General features: G+C 38.2%; 1 protein-coding gene across 1 annotated transcript in view; it reads left to right on the top strand.

Annotated features, from left to right (window-relative positions):
- The window catches only part of LOC134208949 (uncharacterized), a 540525-nt gene that overhangs the window by 463926 nt on the left and 54254 nt on the right, over positions 1–22345 (top strand). The window contains exon 11 of the mRNA XM_062684917.1: positions 4621–5077. Within this exon, the coding sequence (XP_062540901.1) occupies positions 4621–5077 (457 nt within the window). The remainder of the gene's footprint in view (positions 1–4620; positions 5078–22345) is intronic.

The raw sequence follows: 22345 nt of genomic DNA, 5'->3' as shown, positions 1-22345 counted from the left end.
TTTATTGACATCGAACCACTAGAGGCAGCTGGGAAGCTGATTAACGGAAATATCGATTGTTTAACTTGATACTTGATGGGCTACAGCTCTTCGATGGAGCGACTCCCATAGATTGTTGATGTTGTCGCTTACTTTGGTTGCACTTATACGTTCGTCGAGCTCCTGGTACTCAGCCGATACTCCTTCCGCCGACAATCGCTGGTTATTGTAACGCATCGTTCGCTGTGATCTTTCGTTCGATACAGTTGACAACCGTGATCGAATTTTATTGACAACGAGATAGTGATAAGAATCAATTTTCAGACCTCCGAATGTCCGCACATCGATAACATCCGAGAAAAGACGCCCATCCAGCAGAACATGGTCTATCTGGTTGCAAGTTTCACCATTTGGGTGTCTCCAGGTGTGCTTTCGGATGTTCTTTCGTGCAAAGTAGGTGTTACTGATGGCCGCCATTCCTCTGGCAGCCTCGAAATTTACTAGCCGTAGGCCGTCCTCATTGCACTATGGGGAATTCTCATACAAATGGGCGGCCAAAAATATATTTTTCAGGCCATCGTTAACCCTTCAAAAATGACACCCATGAAAAAAAACTTTATTTTTTAATTTGTTTGAGCATTTTTTTTGTTTTCAATACAGCATGCATAAAATAGCAAACAATCATATTTCTAGTAATAATGTTGTTCATTTTTTAATCATTATGAGGTATAAAGAATAAATACCACAATTTTCAAGTAAACTCTGATTGCAGCGTTCTCGTAAAAGCGCAAATATGCGCAAGCAAATCACTCACTAAAAAGTGGTACTAGGGTTATATTTCAATCCCCCATTTACAGATGAGGGGACATTTGGGGACATTAGGTTTGCGGGACCATTTTATAGCGAAGAATTATGATAATTAAAGTTTTCTTCTACAACTTTTTGATGTAAATCTTTGCATACAAAACAACCCAAACCCATATCTTTTGACTGAATAAGAACAGCACTTCAATATTTTCCGATTCTCTTATCTAGGGTATATACTTTCATACGATATATCGGGATTAGACAAATTGGAGATAGTAATTTTTCGATTAATGGCCACCCCTTTCCCCATAGTGCATTGGTAGCGAAGTGAAGGCTCTCGCTACCGATTATGGGAGGGAAAATGTCCTCTCTACCGACCTGAGCGTTAGCGTCTCCGATAACAATTTTCACGTCATGCTTTGGGCACTCTCCATAGGCTTCATCAAGACATCCATTAAACGTGTCGTTCACGTCGTCGGATTTATCGTTTGTCGGTGCGTAAACGTTGATTAGGCTTTAATTGAAGAATTTGCTCTGTATCTTCAACACACAGATTCGTTCGCTAATGGGTTTCCACTGCATTCTCGCTTCATCTGCTTGCCCATCACTACGAAACCTACTCCATACTCTGTTTTTCGCCGCCACTATGATATATGTTATATTCGAATGCAGTGTTGGTTGTCGGGTCCACGGCTCGGAATTCACGTTCTCCGGATCTAGGCCATCGGACTTCTTGAATAGCGGCCACGTTCACTCCAACCTTTTGCAGTTCGCGAGCCAGAAGGTTCACTCGTCTAGGTTCATTTGGGGTCCTGACATTCCAGGCTTCAGTAAGCTACCTTACCGGGGTCGCGTTACCTACATCGCGTTGGTGGGGCTGCCACCTTAGGTATAGCTGACGCGATACAGCATTTCGTTAATCAGCCGCTGGGTACTAGGCAGACGCTGTTTGAGCCGCACCTCCTGGTGAACAGACGCTTGAGGCGTACCTTCTCACTCTAGCTGATGTCGGAAGGACACCAGTGCCCAGGCTGCACTACCAGCTAAGTACACAACCCTCAGCTGGCGGTCTTTTGTCATCGGACGACCAGTGGAAGCGTGAGATAGGAACTTGTGGGGACCAGAGCTCCGTTGGGCGCTCCTTCCTTGATGTCAACACACCATTTTGCAACACACACTTTTCATGTCGGTAATGGGAAAGAAATCCCATTACCGATTAACATGATTCTCTAATTTATTGAATATGCTTTGCGAAGTTAACTAATCTTCTTCTTCTTCTTATATATAAAAATGAAATGGTCTGTGTTCGTATCCGCATAACTCGAAAACGGCTGGATGGATTTTTTTCATTTCTTCAGCAGAAATATTCGTTATAGTTTCCGACGGGTTTATATGATATTTCCTAATGGGAAAATTACGAGTAAAGTTGAGCAAACCGTGAATAACTAAAATTGTGATTCCTATGCAAACTTTGCATGGGCAGTTCGGAATGCACATTCTTGCCTACTACGCAGGACAACGTCTGCCGGGTCAACTAGTATCTATACAAATTTTCCATACGTGTAATGTTATAGGGTAAAAGACCCAATACTGGAGGCAATAAGCACCATTCTATCGCTTACACTTGTCGATATTGCAATCAACTTACCTTGAGGTTGTTTCCTAAAGCTCATCAACACTATTTTATGCAAAATATGTTTCAACCGCTAGGAAATTCATCACTGTTGCCTAAATTCATTCCTCCAATTATTGGTACAATGTTCCAATAGTTGTGTTATTTTTTATTCGTATTCCTTTAATTGCAAATTTTCCTAAGGGACTCGCAACTATTGGTGCGAAGGCCAAAAATAAATAAGGTATTTGAGGATAATTTACCGTTTTCGAGGATATTCCTAAGCTGTTTTCGCTTGTTTCGTATAATGACAATTCACCTAATTGATCAGCAATGTGGATTGCTACGTTTAGATTCTCTAAAAACTACACTACCGCAACTATAGGAACACCCACACCTATTGGGAAAGTAGGCTTAAAATTTTCCTTCCATATAAGTTCATATCTATCTAACATACACTAATTGGTTGGTATGGGAACCATCCAGCGAGAAAACTCGAAGGCTCAACAACGGACATTAACATCATAATCACGTTTCGCTACCGTAATTTGGTTTCTGCTCAAAGGAATCTTTATAACGACTCTGTTGTAGGTCGGTGTCCCTTTGGTCTGTCCATCACCCGCTACATGGGTTGAGTCTATCAAACTCATAACCACGAGAGCAGCGGGTGAACCACTTTCTGTTTTCACTTTCATTCTTTCACTTTGGCCATTAATTTTGCTACGATACGGCCGATGATACGATGCGTTGTTTGTCGCCGTCTCGGTAATATTAACCAGTCAGTCGCCGAACTGGCTGGATGTTACTGTCCGTCGTTTACTCGTCAGTAGGGTGTTCCAGTTTAATTTGAATATCCGAGCTGGTGTTTTATCCTTAAAAAATACATATTCATATCTATGAAAGCTTGATGTTTTCGTTTTCATAAAGAGAATACACAGAACTTCTTCAATGGTATTATAAAATGTTATTTACATACTGAATTTCATCAAATTTGATCCGCAAACTCGTTTTCAAGCTTCCTTTTTCAACATAAATGCTCCGGTCGCTATGGATTCTCCAACATATAATTTACATTTAGGGACACCCTCATAGGCAGTGGCACGTGAACGACCCATCGTCAATGTGGTCGATCCCTGTACAACAGAAGAACGTGCCGTCAATGGCAATGAATTCAAATTATGCCAGGAACGTGTATCAATCGGCCGGCCGGTAGAAGTTGTATGGCAGCAGTCAGTCGGTGCTGTGGTATTGCACTGCCTACCCTTAGCGGAGTGCGTTTCTTCTCATTACCGTGAGGTTTTAATGCGCCAAGTGTTTGGGGCTGGTGTGGCCCGCCGAGATCGTCGACACCAGGTGGGTGGCACGCCGCCATGTTTTTGCAGCCAACATCTCAGTGTAAAATTCATGATAGTATGTGTTTTGTTTAAAGCATCACATTTGATTCTCATTAGGATACAGAACTGTCAGTGGGATACGGTCGCGTAATGTTGGCTGCAAAACAAACCTATTGTGTGAGATAGGGATGCCACCGGGCTGGTCGACACATCAACATTACGACCGGGTTAACGGCGATGTGTGGTTTCACTTTCATCCGAGATCGATGAAAGAGGATCCGGAATGGGATACGCATCCGAGAGCGGTTGTAGTGATGTGCGGCGGACGGCGAGTTAGAAATTTGCTGCGCTAATAGTAATTACGTATATGGTGAGGCTGTTATCGATATGGTCATGGTCGATGTGAGAAAATTAACACATAATGTCATACGTATGCATCAACATAATGTTAGTAGTTGGTTTGAACATTTCAATATATTAGATTTGCTACAATGCAAGATCTTGGTTTGTAACAAGATATCAAGATTCAGATACTTTAGGCATAAATTAGTTTAACTGTTGCCATTCCTCATTACAAAAAAATCATTCTACTAAAGCATTCAAAAATGTTTTCGGGAAAATAAGATTATATTTTAGAAATAATGTAATACAAATATTCTTTTTTCATGGGAACGATATTTACATTCGTATGAAATAGAAACTACCATATTGCCAAAATTTCGTCCCCCATGAGAAAACGAGTAAATTGAATCCTATTCAGCCGTTCTGTGTTTTTTTTCTTTGAATAAAAAAATGACTTCCCAAAAATCAAGAAATCAATTTCCTCTCACCCGAAATTGTTGGTTAAACATTGTTAAAATAATTTTCCTTCTGTCTCCTTCCTTTCAGCTACAAGCAACAACTGGTGAAAAGCAAGAGCCAATCGGAGCTTGCCACCTTCATTCCGGCGTCGGCCATCATCTATCACAACACGGCGAAACCATTCAGCAGCGGCGTGGGTGGCGTCGGCTCGGTTGGCGTTGGCATCGGCGGAAATGATCCTCTGAGCTACGGTGGTTCCAAGGACCAAAGGGCTGGTTTCCTGAATCAATCCAAGACCACCGTCGTCGGAGCGGGGGAAGGCGTGGATCTGCAACGTCAGCAGCACTACCCGGTGCCACCCGGTTTCATCGGTTTGAGACGCTGCCTAACGGAGGAGATGCGCCCGGATCAGGACTCGATGGTGAAGAGCGTGTCGATCGCCGAACGGTTGGCGGCACTACAAAAGAGCGGCGAAGATGACTGGCGGAAGCGAATTGCCAAGAAAGATGTCACGGACGATGTCCGGCGGGAGAACTTAGTCAATGTGAGTATCTCTATCACTTGTCATGTCATGCCTATACTACAGCATAACGAAATCGGGGACTCGATTGATTACACTTTGGGAGCTGGATTGCTCACAGATGGTGATGGTAGTCTGTGCGGTGCACAGTCACGGGTGAATTGTTTGCCATAAATCAAGCAGCATGGGAGAGCATCAGTCGCTCATCGTGAGTCAGGGAACGAACTAGTTCTCGCTACCCGCGAACGATAAATTGAACGTCAATCGACCATGCTTTGCCAAGGGAGAGGGAATATTTTTTTTAACGTAACGAGATGAGGTTTTTGGATGGGTAGAGTTAAGCACAGAAAATCATGAGAAATATCAATGCTAAGTAATTATTTCGAAAGAAAGGTATCTAAATTGGTAAAACAAATCGGTTTATCAATTTTAACCTAAATTTCTCAAATAACGTTTTCGTTAAACTATTTGTGGTCGTGCTATTTACTACAACAATTTATACCAAAAAAATTGCAACAAATTTTCACATTTTTTTGTGAACAAGAACTCTTAAGGTTAAGGTTGAGGATTAAACATGTTTAAAAGACAGAATCGCTGAATACTCAACACCTAGTATAAATTAACGAACAGGACTTAAACAACACCTAGCAGACAAGTCAACACTATGAATGTAGGATTTGGATTCCCAGTCTCGTAGGATTTTTTAAACTTTCCTGGGCATGGAGTATCATTGTGATAGCCTTGTGATACATGAATGCTAAAATGGTAATTTGACTTCTGGAGCTGGAGCTCGATGGGGATGTGACCCACCAAATTGAACATTTCCTTCACTCCTCCTTGTACTTAAATTGCCATATTTGTTCTGGAAAAAAATTGTTCTAGATTTATATTGATAAACAATTCCCAACGAAATTTCTTGGTTTTCTTGAAATAATTTCCGAAGGAAGTCCTGGAGGAAGTTCTGAAGGAATACATGAAGAAAATTTTTAGAGTCTTGAGCAATTTCTGGATTTATCCCCGTATTAATTTCTGGAGGATTTTCTGAAGGAATCCCTGGAGAAAATTTCGAAGGAATGTGGAGAAATGTCCAAATGAATTCTTTATGCAATTTAAAAATGTCGCTAATTTTTTTAGGAGTTCCTTTAGAAATTGCTCTAGGAATTCGTACGAAGATATCCGAAAATTTGTTCTAGAATTTTGGAAGGAAATGGCGGAGAAAATTCCGATGGAATTACTAGATGAATTTCCGAGGCAGAGCAGAGACACTTACGCGAAGCCCGCGGGATAGAGATAATCTCCTTTTAACAGTTTAATCCAACAGACTAATAAATAGATTCGCAATACTTTATTTTGATAAACAATTGCTCTTTTGAAATAATTTCCGAAGGAAGTCCCAGAAGAAGTTGTGCAGGAATACATGAATACAATTCTTAGAGTCTTGAGGAATTCCTGGATCTATCTCCGTAGTATTTTCTGGAGGAATCCCTGGACAAAATTTTCTTGGAGGAATGTTCAAAGAAATTCTTTAAGAAATTTAAGAATGTCGGTAATTCTATTAGGAGTTCCTTCGGAAATTATATCTGATATCTGAAAATTTGTCCTAGAGGGAAATGGCGGAAGAAATTCCGAAGGAATTACTAGATGAATTTCCGAGGGAATGGAATGTCTTATGGAATACCTGCAAAAGTTCCGGTGGAAATGTTAAAATAATTTCCGAAGGAATTTTGTAGAAATTGTATGTATATTGTTTATATATAGTTATCCATCATCCTGGCTTGAGTCTTGCTCTGCATACGGCTCCACCGAATAGTACAGTCGAATTCAATTACCATTCTGCTTTCAATGCACTGGTGTATGAAGGGCAAAAACGGAGGTGGCGAACCCGTAAGCAGAGACACTTACGCGAAGCCCGTGGGATAGAGAGAATCTCCTTTCAACAGTGTAATCCAACAGACTAATAGATTCGCAGTCCTTTCTGAACTTTCCGAGGGATGGCTTCTTTGAGGAAGCACGCGTCAAATCCATTACAACCGTAGGGAAGTGTGTCCATACATGGGTAGAAATTTTTAAAAGTATTCCAAAAATAATTTCTAAAGAATTTTTGAAGAAATGTCCAGAAGAATTCTTTTATAAATGTTCTAAGGTCCTAAGAAATTCCCGATGGAATTCCTGATGTAATTTTTGAAGGTATACTAGAATGAGTTTCTTGATGACTTTCCAATACAATTCTTGAATATATTTCCTAGGGAATTATTTAAGGTATTTACAAAAAAAAATCTAGAAATTTTCGAAGGAACTCCTGCAGTGAATTCCCAAAGAATTCTTGAGAATATTCGAATTTTCGCAATCTCGATATTTTGGGAGTTTTTCTTGGCATGTAGTCTTGATTCTAGAGTCAAAACTGAGTTTGTTTTACTACTATCCAGATTTTCGAAGAAATTCCTGGAGAAATATAGGATTTCCAATAGCTATTTATTTGGAAAATCCATTAAAAAATCCTTCGTAAATTCCTTTCAGAATTCCTTCGGATATTCCTTCAGAAATTCATTTAAAAATTCTGTTCGAAAATCTTTTCAGGTTCTCTTTCGGTTATTCCTTCAAGAATTTATTCGAAAATCTCTTTAGAAAAGCCGCCAGGAATTAATTTGGACTTTCATCAATGGATTCCTTCAGAAAACCCTCCGAAAAGGCCTTTGTTTTTTTTCGGAAATTCCTTTCGAACTTCCTCCAGGAAGCCCTTAGGATTTTTTTTCAGTGAGCCATTCCTTCAGGAATAATTCCGGAACAAATTCTAATTTGGAGGAATTTATAAAAGAATTTTCGAAGAAATTTCCAAAGGCATATGAGTGTTAAACTTATTTTCAATAAAAAAAAACAAATATAACCTCCCTCCCCCCGTTTTTAACTAAAATTTATAGTGATCCCTAGAAGAAGGCAAAATACATTGCGCCGACACGTCGGAAGATAGAAAATCTATGTTTCCCTATATTTTAATGACTGCATGCCAAACCAAATCCCGCAATAACACCGAACAGTCGATAAATTGAACTAAATCCACTTAAACAACGGTTTAAAAAATTGAAGGAATTTACAAACGAAATTTCCAGATTCCCCAAAGAATTTCAGAAGAGATTCCCGAAAGAATTCTCAAAGGAATTTTAAAAGCAATTTTCGAAGATCTACATTCTACAGGAATTTCTGGAAGAGTTGCTAAAGGGATTTTCTATGGGAAATTCGTAAAAAAAATCCTGTGTAAATTTATAAATAAACGCCAGAGGAAAATTTCGAAAGATTAATACCAAAATATCTGCATAGAGTTTACAAAGAAAATTTGAAGAATTAGTGTTTTTTTTATTATTAGAGACTAGCGATTTTCTACCTTTCCCCGTTAAGGTCACTCCTCACGGAATCTAAGTTTCAATTTAACGCATGCTGCGACGCAGCAAAGCTGAATAAAAAAAATGACAGTTGTGCGCCGCCTCCGTATCGAGTGGTGTGCCTCCGAGAACGCGAGCACTTTGAAACTTGGATTCCGTGAGAAGTGACCTTAAATTAACAATTGTTTTTGTACATACAAACCTTATAGGTCTCCAGACGAATCGATTAGGGAGAAAATTTTGCAAATCGGTTAAACCATTCGTGAGTGACCCATTTTTTATGGAACAGTGACGGGAAATGTCGAAAAAAAATGTCGTGGGATTTCAATTACAAATTTGCCAATAACTTTTTTCAGAAGTTATTAACAATTCGGTTTTGTGATTAACATTTAATTCTTAGAAGATCCTAGAACTTTGTCGACAGATCATTGTTCTAAATACAAAGTCTAAGCCATGAGAGCGAAATTAAAAAATGTCACGGAATGTCATGACATTAATGTCATTTGACACTAATTCGGCTCTCACGCCGCCAATTTCAGATTTAAAGAAATTACCTATTAGAAAAAGTTAGGGTCTTTTGAGGGCTACATGTGTGTGTGTCATCCTCTATCCCTCAAAATATATGAATAAAAAATGACTACTTCATTTCTTCTCAATATGGAGCAGAAAGACATGCACTAAACAAATGACATGGGTATACTACTAAAGTTCAATGAAATGGACGCAGTGGTTCACCCCGAAAAAAAAAAAAAAAAAAAAAAAATCCCTCACCCAGCTGGGAGTGTTGGTCAAGTAGTACTACGAATAATTTGATCATATCGCAAGCTCCGTAATGGTGCCCTTTATGTTACGAAGACTAGTACTACCAAAAGGATTTATCCCTGAAGCAAGTTAAGCTGCTCCAGGAAGTGTAAGGAACGGGATGTACTAGTTATTCATAACAGGTACAGCAAAACTTCACAAGAACGCTCTTATTCGTACTAACTACTCAGGGAATTAAAGGTCGAGAAGAGCCACCGTTGCTAACTAAAGCGTGAACCGGATACCTGGGACTCCCACAATATCCGCGGCGATAGTAACAAACGATGCCCTGTACGTATTTAGTGTTCAATTTTCAATTTTTAAATTTATAAGGAAATGATAGAAAGAAAGCAAATATTTGGAACGTGCTCACCAGTTTCCGAGACGATGACTTGATAACAAAGCGTTTAATTTTGAGAAATCAGACACTAGATGCATTTCGCTATTCTGATTTCTGTGAGTTAGAGTCTAGTGTGCCGTTGTAATCGCGTTCAAAGTGGGTGTTTCATGATATGATCCTCTTCTAGTTGATTTAGAGAACACACATTAAAGTAAAAATATAAAATGAAAAAGGGAAAAGAATTCGAAGAAATCAAACGATTTGGAGCATGATTGGAAATGTTGAAATGTAAAATAAGGAATGAAGAGGAACAGAATAGCAAATTATAACAAAACAAAAAGCTTCTCTGTTAGCTTCCGCAGGAAATCTTGATCTCTTCGTCAGCAGCGGGTTGAAGTTCACCGATTTGTAGCTTCCGTGTCCTTTTTTTCTTTGCATAACAAAAATGCTGGAGGCGAAAAAAAATGACGCACAGAAAACCAAACACGTCTTGATTTGAGCACAGCACACTACGTTTTTCGGTCTTTTGAGGGCTACATGTTTATATAAAAAAAAAATCATAATTGTAAATAATGTTTGAAAAAAGATATTAGCAAATTTGTCCCATGACATCGAAATGACATTTCCAGTCACTAGTCAGGAAGGAAACCTAAACTAATTTTTATTTATATAGATTCCTAAAAGAAATTCCTGAAGGAATTTAAAAGAAAAATCCCTAACAGTGTCCGTATCACCCAACCAGAGAATGCATGATTTGATGACAATCTTGTATGAATTCCATGGTTTATGGTGACGAGAAAAATAGAAATAAGTATTTGTTTGTGCCTAGTTCCGTCGAAGAACGATTCTTTATATACTTCGGCAACCATATTTATTTTCGAAAAAAATGGTAGAAGACGAGAATTGAACCAAAACCCTACAGCTATTCGACTAACGCGCTAGCCATCTGGGCTATACACCAGATGAAAGAAGCAGTGATAGAAGACTATCATAATCTTCGTTCTTTATTATGTGAATGTGATAATTATCATATAATCACAAGTAGAAGGGTAATAGAGATAGCAAAGGGTGGTGTTAGTGGAATTGGCATTATGCTTATCTGCGTCCTTGTCCGCCATCAAGTTGAACGGAGCTGGGAAGATTGTGTCAGTCAAAGTTATACTGCTGTACACGATGCATATATTTGTTGCTGTCCGAAGAAATAATGTCCGAAGAAATAATAAATTTTCTAGGGAATTTTTGAAGGTAGTTCTGAAAGGATTCAATAGGGAAATTTGAATTAATTCTTAGAATTTTTTTTTTTAATTTTGTGGGGAATATATTAATACATTTCCAAACAAATTTTCAGAATTATATCCGAATTACTTATGTACTTATGTGCTGTGATGCGGCAATGTCCTAGTGGAAGATGTAATGTACATTTTTGCTGTGGAGATATAAGCTATAGCTATTCGGATGTTTACCCCATCAGTCTGACTGTAGCTAGCAATTGTTAAAAAAACCTAAAATTCATAAAAAGCAGCATATGCATTGCAGCGTAAATTTCTTTTCTCTGCTCAAAGCTCTTCACGTTGATTCAAAACGCCGCCGTCAAACATTGCTCACGACGCCGCCGAGGGTGTAAAAATGACCTTACGCTGCCGTTCACATATACTTCGGCGCTTATCGGAGATATCAACGTAATTTTGACAGAAAAACAATTATAACTTTTGATTGGCAAAAGATATTGAGCATATTTACATATCAAAAGTTGCATTTTTTTAGCTTTAAAAGTAACCCAAAGACGACTTTTCCGAAAAATCAAAAACAAAAAACAATTGATCAAAAATGCTGTTTTTTTAGAGACACCCTAATTTATGTAGGCAAAATTGCTTTAAGCTACAGAATTGTTTTCTTAGGATTGATTGGTATAAACTGCGCTACAACTTTGTAGAATATTGCATTTAATATTCCGTAAATTTAAAAACAATTTTTTTTAATTTTTTTATGATGGGCCACATTATTAAGGACTGTTCATTAAAGAAAATGGACACCTGTTTTTTAAAGGAACATGTTTATTATGAAACAAATTCATAAGGTTGCTTTATATAAATGACAATCAACATATATATGAACGAATTCACGTGATTTTGAATATTTACTTCTCTTTTCTGAAGAATGCTAGGACTTTTCTCTTGACAGCTCCCATTAGATTCTGCACAACTTCTTCCGTAACTTTTCATTGTGCCGCAGACCACATTTTCTTGAAGCAGTCAACAGAGCTTGCTTCTCTCCCATCTACCTTAAGAAACCGCGTAATTATTGCCCAGTATTTTTCGATAGGGCGCAGTTCAGGGCAGTTTGGTGGGTTTCGGCATTTTTCGACAAAATCGACTTTTTCCTTCTTCAGCATCTCCAACGTACCAGAAACGTAGTGAACCGATGCCAAATACGGCCAAAACAATAGAGGATCCATATGCTTTCGGTAGATGGTTAGAAGTCGTTTTTTGATACATTATTTTCTTCAATTTTCACCGTTGTTTGTGAAATATGGAGTCACAGGAGCAAATTGCTTGCCATACCAAAACATTTTCCCCAATTTTTTCGGTTCGGATATATCGCACGTCATCAGGCACATCTGTCCTCTGTTCAGCGTTGAAAAAATGTGGCCCTGGAAGTGTACCGGTGTCCAATTTGACGTATATCTCGTCGTCCATCAAAATGCACTATACCATTTGTGCAGAATTAATCTGCGAGTTGATAAACTGATCCGACCTATCGTTCGGAATTTCTAAGGTTTTTCCAAATTTTTCAGGTGTGCTGCAAAAGTAAACAATTTCTTTACAAACAGAGCGAAAATTACGAATTTTCGTTAAGTTTTAACCTTAAACCATTCATAAAAAGGTGTCCACTTACTTTAATGAACAGTCCTTCACAGATAGAAAAATCCACTGAAATTTACGCTAAAAATCATGCACATAAATGGAACGCCATTATTAGCTCAATTCCACACGTGATATAGCCTAAATGTATACAATATTTGACGCAAATCGTCAATATTGCTTACAAGTTGTAAGCAAACTTGTTAGCAAGAGGTCCATTTTCGCGTAGAATAGTGTAAATTTCCGCATCTCAAGTTTTACGCGCTGTTTACTTTTCATTATTTTTTTCTGTGTTATTAAATAGCATGCACGCAAAAAAAGTGGTCATGAATTCGTGAACTAACAAGTTCACGGTGTATTTTTTAGTGAACAACAGCCACGGATTCGGGAACACAGTCACGTTTTCTGGAACGTTCTGGAAAACGTGACTGGTGTTCCCGAATCCATGAATTTAATCACGGTGTATTTTTGCTGGTTCACGAATTCGGGAACGCTTTTTTTGCGTGTGATGATGGCCTCACCAAGGATGTTATCGATCGTTTAGTAATTTGCGTTCGATCATTTAGTAGTTTATCAATAACTCATTCCAGAAGCTGAATTTCAAAATGTGTTGTATTGTGAACTTCTAGTGCGAAGGTTTATCTACAACTTTGCGGAATGTTTTGTTTGCTGTTGGAATTCAACTAAAAACGGAGTTATAGCGCTAGTTGCAGTAACTTTAACTAAATGATTGGAATTTTGTTATCATTTAGTCTAAGTTACTGAAACTATAGCTATAACTCCGTTACTAGTAGTATTCAAACAACGAAACATTTGGCAGATTTGTAGAAAAACCTTCGCACTAGAAGTCCACCATACAACACATTTTGAAATTCAGCTTCTGGAATGAGTTATTGACAAACTACTAAATGATCGAACGCAAATTACTAAATGATCGATAACATCCTTGGGCCTCACTACTCCGATCAACTTTGTAAAAAAAACATTTTTTTACTATAAAATATAGTTTTACCGTAAAATGCATCTTTCCGTGTAAATCTGTATCCTGGACCATAGTGCAGCGGAGAATGTGTTGTTTCACAAAAAGCTTTCTTTCCCGTAGAGCGTGACTCGAACTTACCTACCACAGCACGTAAATCCCCTTGTATAGCAGTCAGTGGTAACATTCAAAGCCAAGTTTATTAAATTTATGTATAACTTACCCTTGCCCTGAGAAGTTCCGAATAGTTTACCGGGTATATTCTGATTAATGTATAGTAAAGAAAAATGTGGTTGCATTACTTACTATGGTAAATGTGGATGCATTACTTCAACATCTTCTTATTTATAACATTGGTCAAATTGGCGGCCATTACCGCTCGCGGAAAACAAGATAGAAATCACAAACGTATGTAGTCCTACGTCATAAAAAAAATCCGGTAAAAGCGTATCAAGAATTATCGACTCACAACTCTAAACGCAGGTTCCACAATCACAGACCACATTACCTGCCAATACCTACGTCTGTCTGCTTATTGCGCTCATTTCCTTCGTTTGGTGGAGCAACAGCCGTGCATACAGGCAGGCAGACCGGCAGACCTCACCTATGTGTAGAAGCAGCAGCGACATGGTGGGAGCCTTCATGGGAGCCATCCATCTTTCGGAGAATAAACGCTCGCAAGAAGCAGAACAGTAGAGACCATTGCATTATTGCTAAATCGATTCGTTTCCATTCATGCTAACGCTGGCTGGTGCTGTGGGAGGCCAGCTGCCTATTATTGATGATGGCGCACAGTGAAACCATCTTGGAGCCACACCTGTTCGGATGTTATTCCGAGTAGAAGGAGCGTCAAAGTGGTTGTTGGTATCGCGTCGAGTTATAGAAGTGTTGTTGTGGGGAAGGTACACGTGACGAACCTTTCTTAATAACGACGACGACCGGTTGCAGTCAGCTACCATGCAAGATGCTGTGCGCTTCCAGTTAACCAGATTCGTGGGCGTGAACGTGACTTCGACTGTCGACTAACTGTGTGCTTAATTGAACGTTTTCCCATATTGTCGTTGGTTGCCGGCGAGATCCATTTCTCACTGCAGGGCTTGTTCTGTCGTATACGTGTACTTAAATCTGACAAGTCTCGATTGGCATCGACCGACAGGCAATAATAATATATCTGTCAACATGTCTCAGCGAGATGTTCAATCATTCGTTTGTAACGTTTGGCTGGCTGATGCCGGCGATGCGATGGGCATCTTTTGAATTTGACTGCTATAAAAGCGATAAAAGCATGGAACTGGGGAACATATATCGCTGCATGATGGTAGAAGATGGGATTGCTTTGTGCATTGCCCGACCGTGGTGTGTTGGGTGTTGCATATGTCTAGGCGATGGGGGAACTGCTCGATTGAATTTTCAATTTATTGCGAGGTGTTTCTTTTCGCCCGGAGTTTTATGGCTTTGCGATCGATTTGCATGGGATGAATATTCTCGTTTATGTTATTTCATAGGAGCGAAATCTTATCATAAAATAAAGTAAGCAGAATTCTTCGACTTCTGGGAATGAAATTTCAAGACGCCATTAAGCCATCATCTTCGTAATCAAATGCGAAATATATATATAAAAACCAATCTATGTATGTATGTTCGCTAACTACTTCTGAACCACTTGACCGATTTCAACTAAATTTGGTACACACATTCTACATCCTCAGGGGAAGTTAACAAAGGGGTGGGATGGTCATTTGGAATATGGGGAGGGGTGGTGGGAGGGGTTTTGTTCAGAAAACGAACAATTCTGAGTAACTTTCAACTCCCACGACCGATTTAAACCAAATTTTGTACACATATTCACTACGAGGAGGCGATCATATGGGAGGGGATTTGCGAAAGGGGGAGGGGTCTGGAGGGAGGGGTTTTGTTCAGAAAACGGGCAATTCAAAGTAAATTATGAACCCCTGTAACGATTTCAACCAAATTTGGTACACAAATTCTATATCATAAGGAAAGGATAACAAAGGGGGTGGAATGGTCATTGGGAAAAAAGGGAGGGTATAGGGAGAGGTGTTGTCTTTGGAAAACGAGCAACTCAGTGTAACTCCCAATCCACAGGACCGATTTCAATCAAATTGTTCAGGGGTATTGTTCAGAAAACGGACAATTTAGTGTAACTTCTGAACCCCTGTACCGATTTCACTGAAATTGGTACACACACACTAAGATTTTCTTTCTCGAGCTAGGCAAAATTGGGCACCGCTGTATCTCAGTAAATTTCAGAACTGAGCTTCGGCAGAAAATTTGGTTTTACTGATTTTTGACAAAATATTTACCGTATCTCAGCAGCTGAAACGTCACTTTTACTGAGATCTCGGCAAAAAAACATGTTTGCTGAAACTCGGCGGTGCCCACCTCGGGAAAATAAACAAAAAATGCTGAGGTCTCGGAGAAAAAAATTAAGTTTGCACATTCTCCATCCTAAGGAGAAGATAACAAAGTTCACCCCCATGGTCATTGAAAAAAGAGGGAGGGTAAGGGGAAAGAGGTTGTCTTTAGAAAACGAATAACGGAATAACGGAAAACGGAATAAGGCATCGGTGGATGTTTTTCCTTCTTTAGAAATAGACGTCCGGAATAAGGGTTTGATCCGATTTTGGGTTTGATCCCTTTTTCAAAATCAGTCAATGTTTTCAAATGAAATCTGCCTTCTTTTAATCAAATGATGAAGTATCAATAAGAAAACACAATTGTCCTTTTGACCAATTGGTCTATTCGTTTTCCGATTGTGAAAAAACTGCGAATCAAACTGGTAACTCCGAGCAAGGCCGGGTACATACAGCTAGTGCGAAATAGAAACCGGTGAAACCAGTTTATCTCATCTTCAAGATGCTCCGACACTGCTCGCGCACTTGTAGTGAGACATGTACGACATCAGACCCTCAAACCCTGCAGCGTGAGGTTTTGTTAGTGTACACTAAGATTATTATTCATGATCTTTCAATGAAAACTAATGATAACATGGATATCAAATCTATGTTGTACTTATAAGCATATTTGTATCATGTTTGATTGGATCCGAACGATTTGAGTTCACTTATGCGTAGAACGGCGATATAAATCTTATATGAAAGATGGAAGCTGTGCATAACCAATGTTACTGTAATAATACTGTTACAATATCAGTTACTAAACAGTTTCAAATAATACAAAACGTAGAATAAGCAAAATCGTGATAGGTTTTGAAACTTGCCTGCTGGATAACTGGATTTACTTACTGGCACAACTGAAAATGTTCACGGAATTACACTCTACCTCAGTTGGGAACCTCTGACAACAACCTAGGCTACCCGTCAGCACAGGATGGTATTGTAAAAAAAACGGGTTTATTCCCCGCAGTAAAACCGGCAATCATCGATGACTCATCCAACCCATCCTACTTGTTCCGGGTCTGTCAGAAGGATCATAAAACTTGGCGCATTCTCAAAGGCAGGTCCGATGCGTTTTTTACTTTATATGGAAAAGAGTTGCTCCGAGTGCAATGATGTTATAAAGCAAGGCTTGATAAGCATAAAGATACTACAGTGTCTTTAGATAAGCAAAGCACTTGGGATATTTTATCAGAATGAACATCGTGGCGTTGAATTACAATTCAATATTAAAATAATGCAAATGTAAAATCCAAAACAAATGCATCCAATCGAGCTAATTATTCTAGAGTATTTTCTGTGGGACCCATGAATAAAATTCAACTTTTAAAACTGAGACATTTGATACCAACAACCTTGTTTTGGAAAAAAAAACTCGACAAACACCATGTATGGGTATTTTATATTCTACTTCGAATCGGGAAAAATCAAAAACAAGTTCTTGTTTGGCCAAATCGAAAGGAACACCAGAATGATAGTGCTGATGTTAAAAGCGGGTGGAGTGAAGAAAAGGAATCAAAACAAATACATCGAATTGGCAATTGAGAACTTCAGAACTGGTTTGTACGCGGTGGTATCGTGCGATTTGAAGGTTTCGGGTGCGATTCGGATGGGTTATGCTTCAACTACCTTTTGGGTAAGCATTTGATAGTGAAAATGAGCTTGCTTGAAACCGGGCTCATTTTGCATCTGACAGCAATAATTAGTATGTATTAGGGAACTTTAAGATTCTAGACTTGCATTCCATTCAGTGAAGTAGCCAGAAAATCGACCAAGGGGAGGGGGAACACATGGTCCTACAACTTCCGGGCACGGCTTTTTGTGACCGAAACTTGATTTGCATCAGGGTTTGGAGACCTTAAACGTACGTAGTTCAGCTCGAGTTTTGGTATTCTGCACGGAAGTTTTGCTAACATGCAATTTTTTGGCAACATCTCAACCTGAGGCTTTCAGCGGCTGTGACCTGAAGCCTTTTTTTCAATTTGCTGTTCCGATCGAGTACATCGTTCTTCAAACCGTTTTTTGACACCAGACACTGTGGATTTCGCGATTCCCAACTTTTTCCGATGGCACGATGCGACAGATGCACACGCACTGTTCTTTCGTCGCCATTTTGGAAACTTTCCAAGTATGAGGCAAGGTGTGGACGGCGATAACTTCTCACATTTTTGTCAATCGATAGTCAACACCAAGATTTTTTTTATGTACAGGTTATCCGACTTGTCAATATCCCCAACTCAGCCATCTTGGATTTTTGTATGGAATTTACGCTCGTTTGTTTACGTTTTGCACTGAAAATGTATGTTTCCCCCCCGCGCTGGTTATTCCCATCTACTGACGAAGTCGGATAACCTGTACATAAAAAAATCTTGGTCAACACCATGGTCGGATAGGAAGCCCCCTTCCCCCCCATGTGATGATGATAATACGCTTTGTTCTCGCTCATTTTGTTTTGAGGACCATGTTTTTTCCGCACAGCTATGTAAAACAAGTGGAAATACATCATCAGAACAAGTGCCCCCATGTTTGGAACTTTTTGAAAGGAATGTATCATGGGGTACAGCCTCCCGAATCGACTAAAATAAAAACTCCCCCTTAAAAAGTTAGAAATTCTCCAAATAGAAAATTGCCAATAAAGGAATAAAGGGTAGAAACAATAAATAAATATAAAATTTTCCCGTAATAATGCAAAATTTCTATAAGCAATTCAGATTTTTTCACAAAACAAAAATAAATTACTATTTTTGAAAGCAAAAATTGCAATTATAAAAGAAGAAAAGAAATTTCCATAAATAAATCAATATTAGCAATAAACAATTGAAAGGTTTTCTACAAAATAAATGTTTTTTTTTCCACAAAAAATTAAAAACTTTCCATAGAAAAAATCAATAAAGAGACATATTTTTTTCTTAGAAATCCACCTTACATGCAGTATTTTAGAAAATGTGGAAATTATTCTTCAGGAATTTAAGAAATTATTTCAAAGACTCCTCCTGCCAGAAGAAAGTTCGTACATACAATATTATAATTTAGCCCTCGTTTCCCAGATTGACCCAATAGATGGGGAGAAGAGCCCGCCCTCTATCCACGAGATGTTAACAACAGGAAGTAGGCGATTCCACTCTTCCTATCCAAATCGCTTCAATCGGGTGCCCTGGTGTTTTTTTTATGGTATATAATCATATAGTTTCAATATAATTTGGTAAATATATATATAATGGAATTCTCTCACCAAGTTTTAATTCCATGTCCTGAACCTTTCTCCAACGCCAGCTCGTTTTGGTTTAATGTCCGCTGAGATCGAAGACCAATAGCTCTTCAAGAGATGTTCTGGTTTAGATCGGGAAATATGCTTCATTCTGGTACAAAGATCGAGAAATAGAGTTCTTGATTTCTGAAAAGATGAAATAAAAAAACGGATACTATACTAAATACTACGAGTGCTGAAAAAATCGAGTTTTGCAACGAATTGCACACGCTATTTTTTGCAATGACGAAAAATGGGCTTAAATATGATAAATCTGTTCCAAAATGGTACAATTTTATTCACTTAATATTGGTCATGATATTGCCAAAAAATCATGTTGCTGCAAAAAACAAACAGATTGTGTGCTCGACAGACCATAAGGCGATAGATAAACCTGCCTTTGGAGAATTTCATGTCATGTCCATCAAATTATTTCATTTGTTACGTGACACAGAGAATACACTATTTGAACACTCCCCCAAGCCAATTTAGCTAAATGTGGTCATGTAACTATTGTTCTAATGCTGGTTTTCCATTATAGCACCCAAATGAGTGCTTTAATGGATTTTATGCAACCCATTTGAGTTGCATAATGTTCATTAAAGCACCCATGTCATTGGTATGGAAAAGAAGGCCGTTTTATCACTCAAACGCCAACTGTAAACCAGGTATTATGATCAGGAATTGCAAAAATGGGCTTAATGGGTCTAATTTACTTTACATGATCGTTCTTGCCATTAAATTATGTTGCTGCAGAGAACAATTAGATTCCATAGAAAAAAATATATACTCCTTTTAGTGGTATGTATTCTACCGTATAAGACGAGTTTAGTACATTCCATTTAATTCCACTACGTTTTGTTATCTTTGCAGATACGTATTTCGACCTTGAAGTCGAGTCAACTATCTGCAAAGATAACTAAACGAAGTGTAATTAAATGGAAAGTACTGAACTCTTCTTAGACGGTTGATCAGATGCCATGTTATCGTGACATATCACATAGCTCGACAAGCCATGAAGCGATAGATGAACTTGCCTTTGTCAAAGTTTGGTGTTACGTCCTTCAAACTATTTCATTCATTATGCAACACAAAGAATACACTATTTGAACACTTACCCAAGCTAATTCAACAAAATGTAATCATGTAACTACTGTTCTGATCTGATGTTGGTTTTTCATTTTAGCACCCAAAGGAGTGCTATAATGATTTTTTTGCAATTCCTGATCAGAATACCTGGTTTATAGTTCTTGTTTGAATGATAAAACGGCCTACTTTTCCATACCAACGAAATGGGTGCTTTAATGGTCTTTATGCAACTCATTTGAGTTAGTGCAACAAGTTGCACACTCATTTCGGTGCTATAATGGAAAACCCACATTAGAACTGCAGTTCCATGACAACATTTGGCCTAATTAGCTTGGATGAGTGTTCAAATAGTGAATTCTATGACTTACATAATAAATTAAATATCGCCTTACAAGCGAATGATCATGGGTTCGATTCCCAGCCCTTCCACCAAACCCTCGTCAGTCGCCAGATGCGCAGCCTATACGGTGGCGTATTGGGGAGCGCTCTTACCGTTACGACTGCCTGATGACGACTGACAAATTGTTCTTCTCGGAGGCATTCCTCCAACGTACCCGGATAAATGGCAACCGAACAATGCAAAGATCATTGGATTCACGACACGGACAAATGGACACAATGGACTCACAATGAGATGGACCAGCAACGACAACAACAATGAATAATGGAAAAATCTAAAAATAGATTCTGTGTGGATTCTGGAAACTGTCATACGAAAGACCTGCGCAATGATCAGCAATTGCATAAAAGGAATTTCATAGTATAGGCGAGATTTTCGTTTATGTTCCAAAGCTGGTGAAAACATTCCACTAAAAAGCTCAAAATAATTTTCTTTCCAAAGCTAGCTACAGAATGAAGATTGGTGGGTGAATGATATTCCTCATCATAAACAACGAAAACAGATTTTCAATGGGCTCATTGAAACGAAAAGTCGAAACACTGGTAGTAATATCCCGTATAAGAGTTGATGACTAAAGTTGTACTTATTGAGATTTTTATTTACCTTTTTTCTAGTGTCTACTTGATGGTAGTGCGTGAAATTAAAAAATGAAGTTCTATAAGTAAGGTAACTAAATGTTTGAAAACAAAATGAGATTTACAAACGATTATTTCCAGTAGGTACCTATCAAGGATAAAAAAAATACAATTTGTCGGTTTACTCATGGGAAATAATGGACAGAAAAATGAAAAACTTATAGGTTTTAATTTAGCGCATCACTTTTTCAGATTACGGCAGTATATGTTCAGCTCAAAAAAATAACTAGGGCGTTCAATCGCGCGCTCTGGTTCAGTTGACTATTTTTGAACGCAAATTGAACGCACTTAAATGCAACACATAGTGTAAACAATGTTATTTATTCGCATGTACAAAGACTACTAAATTGTGTGTCAAATTATGAAGCTCAGAAGGCCAAAAAACTTATAATTTCTAAATAATCCTTTTTGCATTTTGACTCTTAGCGCTATATCTAAAACAACATTTGAAAAGGGCGTAACAGCCAAAATTTATTCCTTTTGATTCTTCGTCTACATCACGGCGTGTTCAGTAGAACAATATTATCACAAAAAAATGAGCATGGCTAAAATTTCAACTACGTTAAAATATAGCTTCTTATCTTTCATTTCCTGGGTATTTTAAAAAATTCTACCGGGGGGTCCCGAACAAATTTTTTTTCCTTTCCGTATGGAACCTGCATTCTAATCTAATACCAGCTGCCAGTCACGAGTCCCTCACGAGTTGACTCATCATTTATTTTTTTTAACTATTTTCATGAATTAAATGCAAGGAATGAATATTTTTCATGTTCATTTATTTTGAACCTAATTTAAAAGGCTCAAATATGGAAAAGCATGACGGAGCCAAAATTATTAAGTTCAACATTTGGCTAGCAAACATACTGTTTCGCAAGGGTTGAACCCACTAATATTTTTAACAGTGTTTGTTTAGTTTCAATTTTATACTTTTTGGATTTAAATGAAAATTAGCGAAATTCGTAGAAATTATTCCAGATAATTGAGAAATTTCAAATTGATTGTTTGAGCTAAAAAAACGACAGGATTCCGACATTCAAGACATAACGATTTCTGAAAACCTAATGATTTTTTATAACATTTCCAAGATAATATAAAACTATTTTTCGCAATTCCTGATCATAATACCTGGTTTACAGTTCGTCTTTG

Source organism: Armigeres subalbatus, chromosome 2 (genome assembly GCF_024139115.2).
Source record: "Armigeres subalbatus isolate Guangzhou_Male chromosome 2, GZ_Asu_2, whole genome shotgun sequence".
Lineage (NCBI taxonomy): Eukaryota > Metazoa > Arthropoda > Insecta > Diptera > Culicidae > Armigeres > Armigeres subalbatus.
The sequence above is the reverse complement of the archived record's forward strand: the minus strand, read 5'-3'. Positions and strand labels throughout refer to the sequence as shown.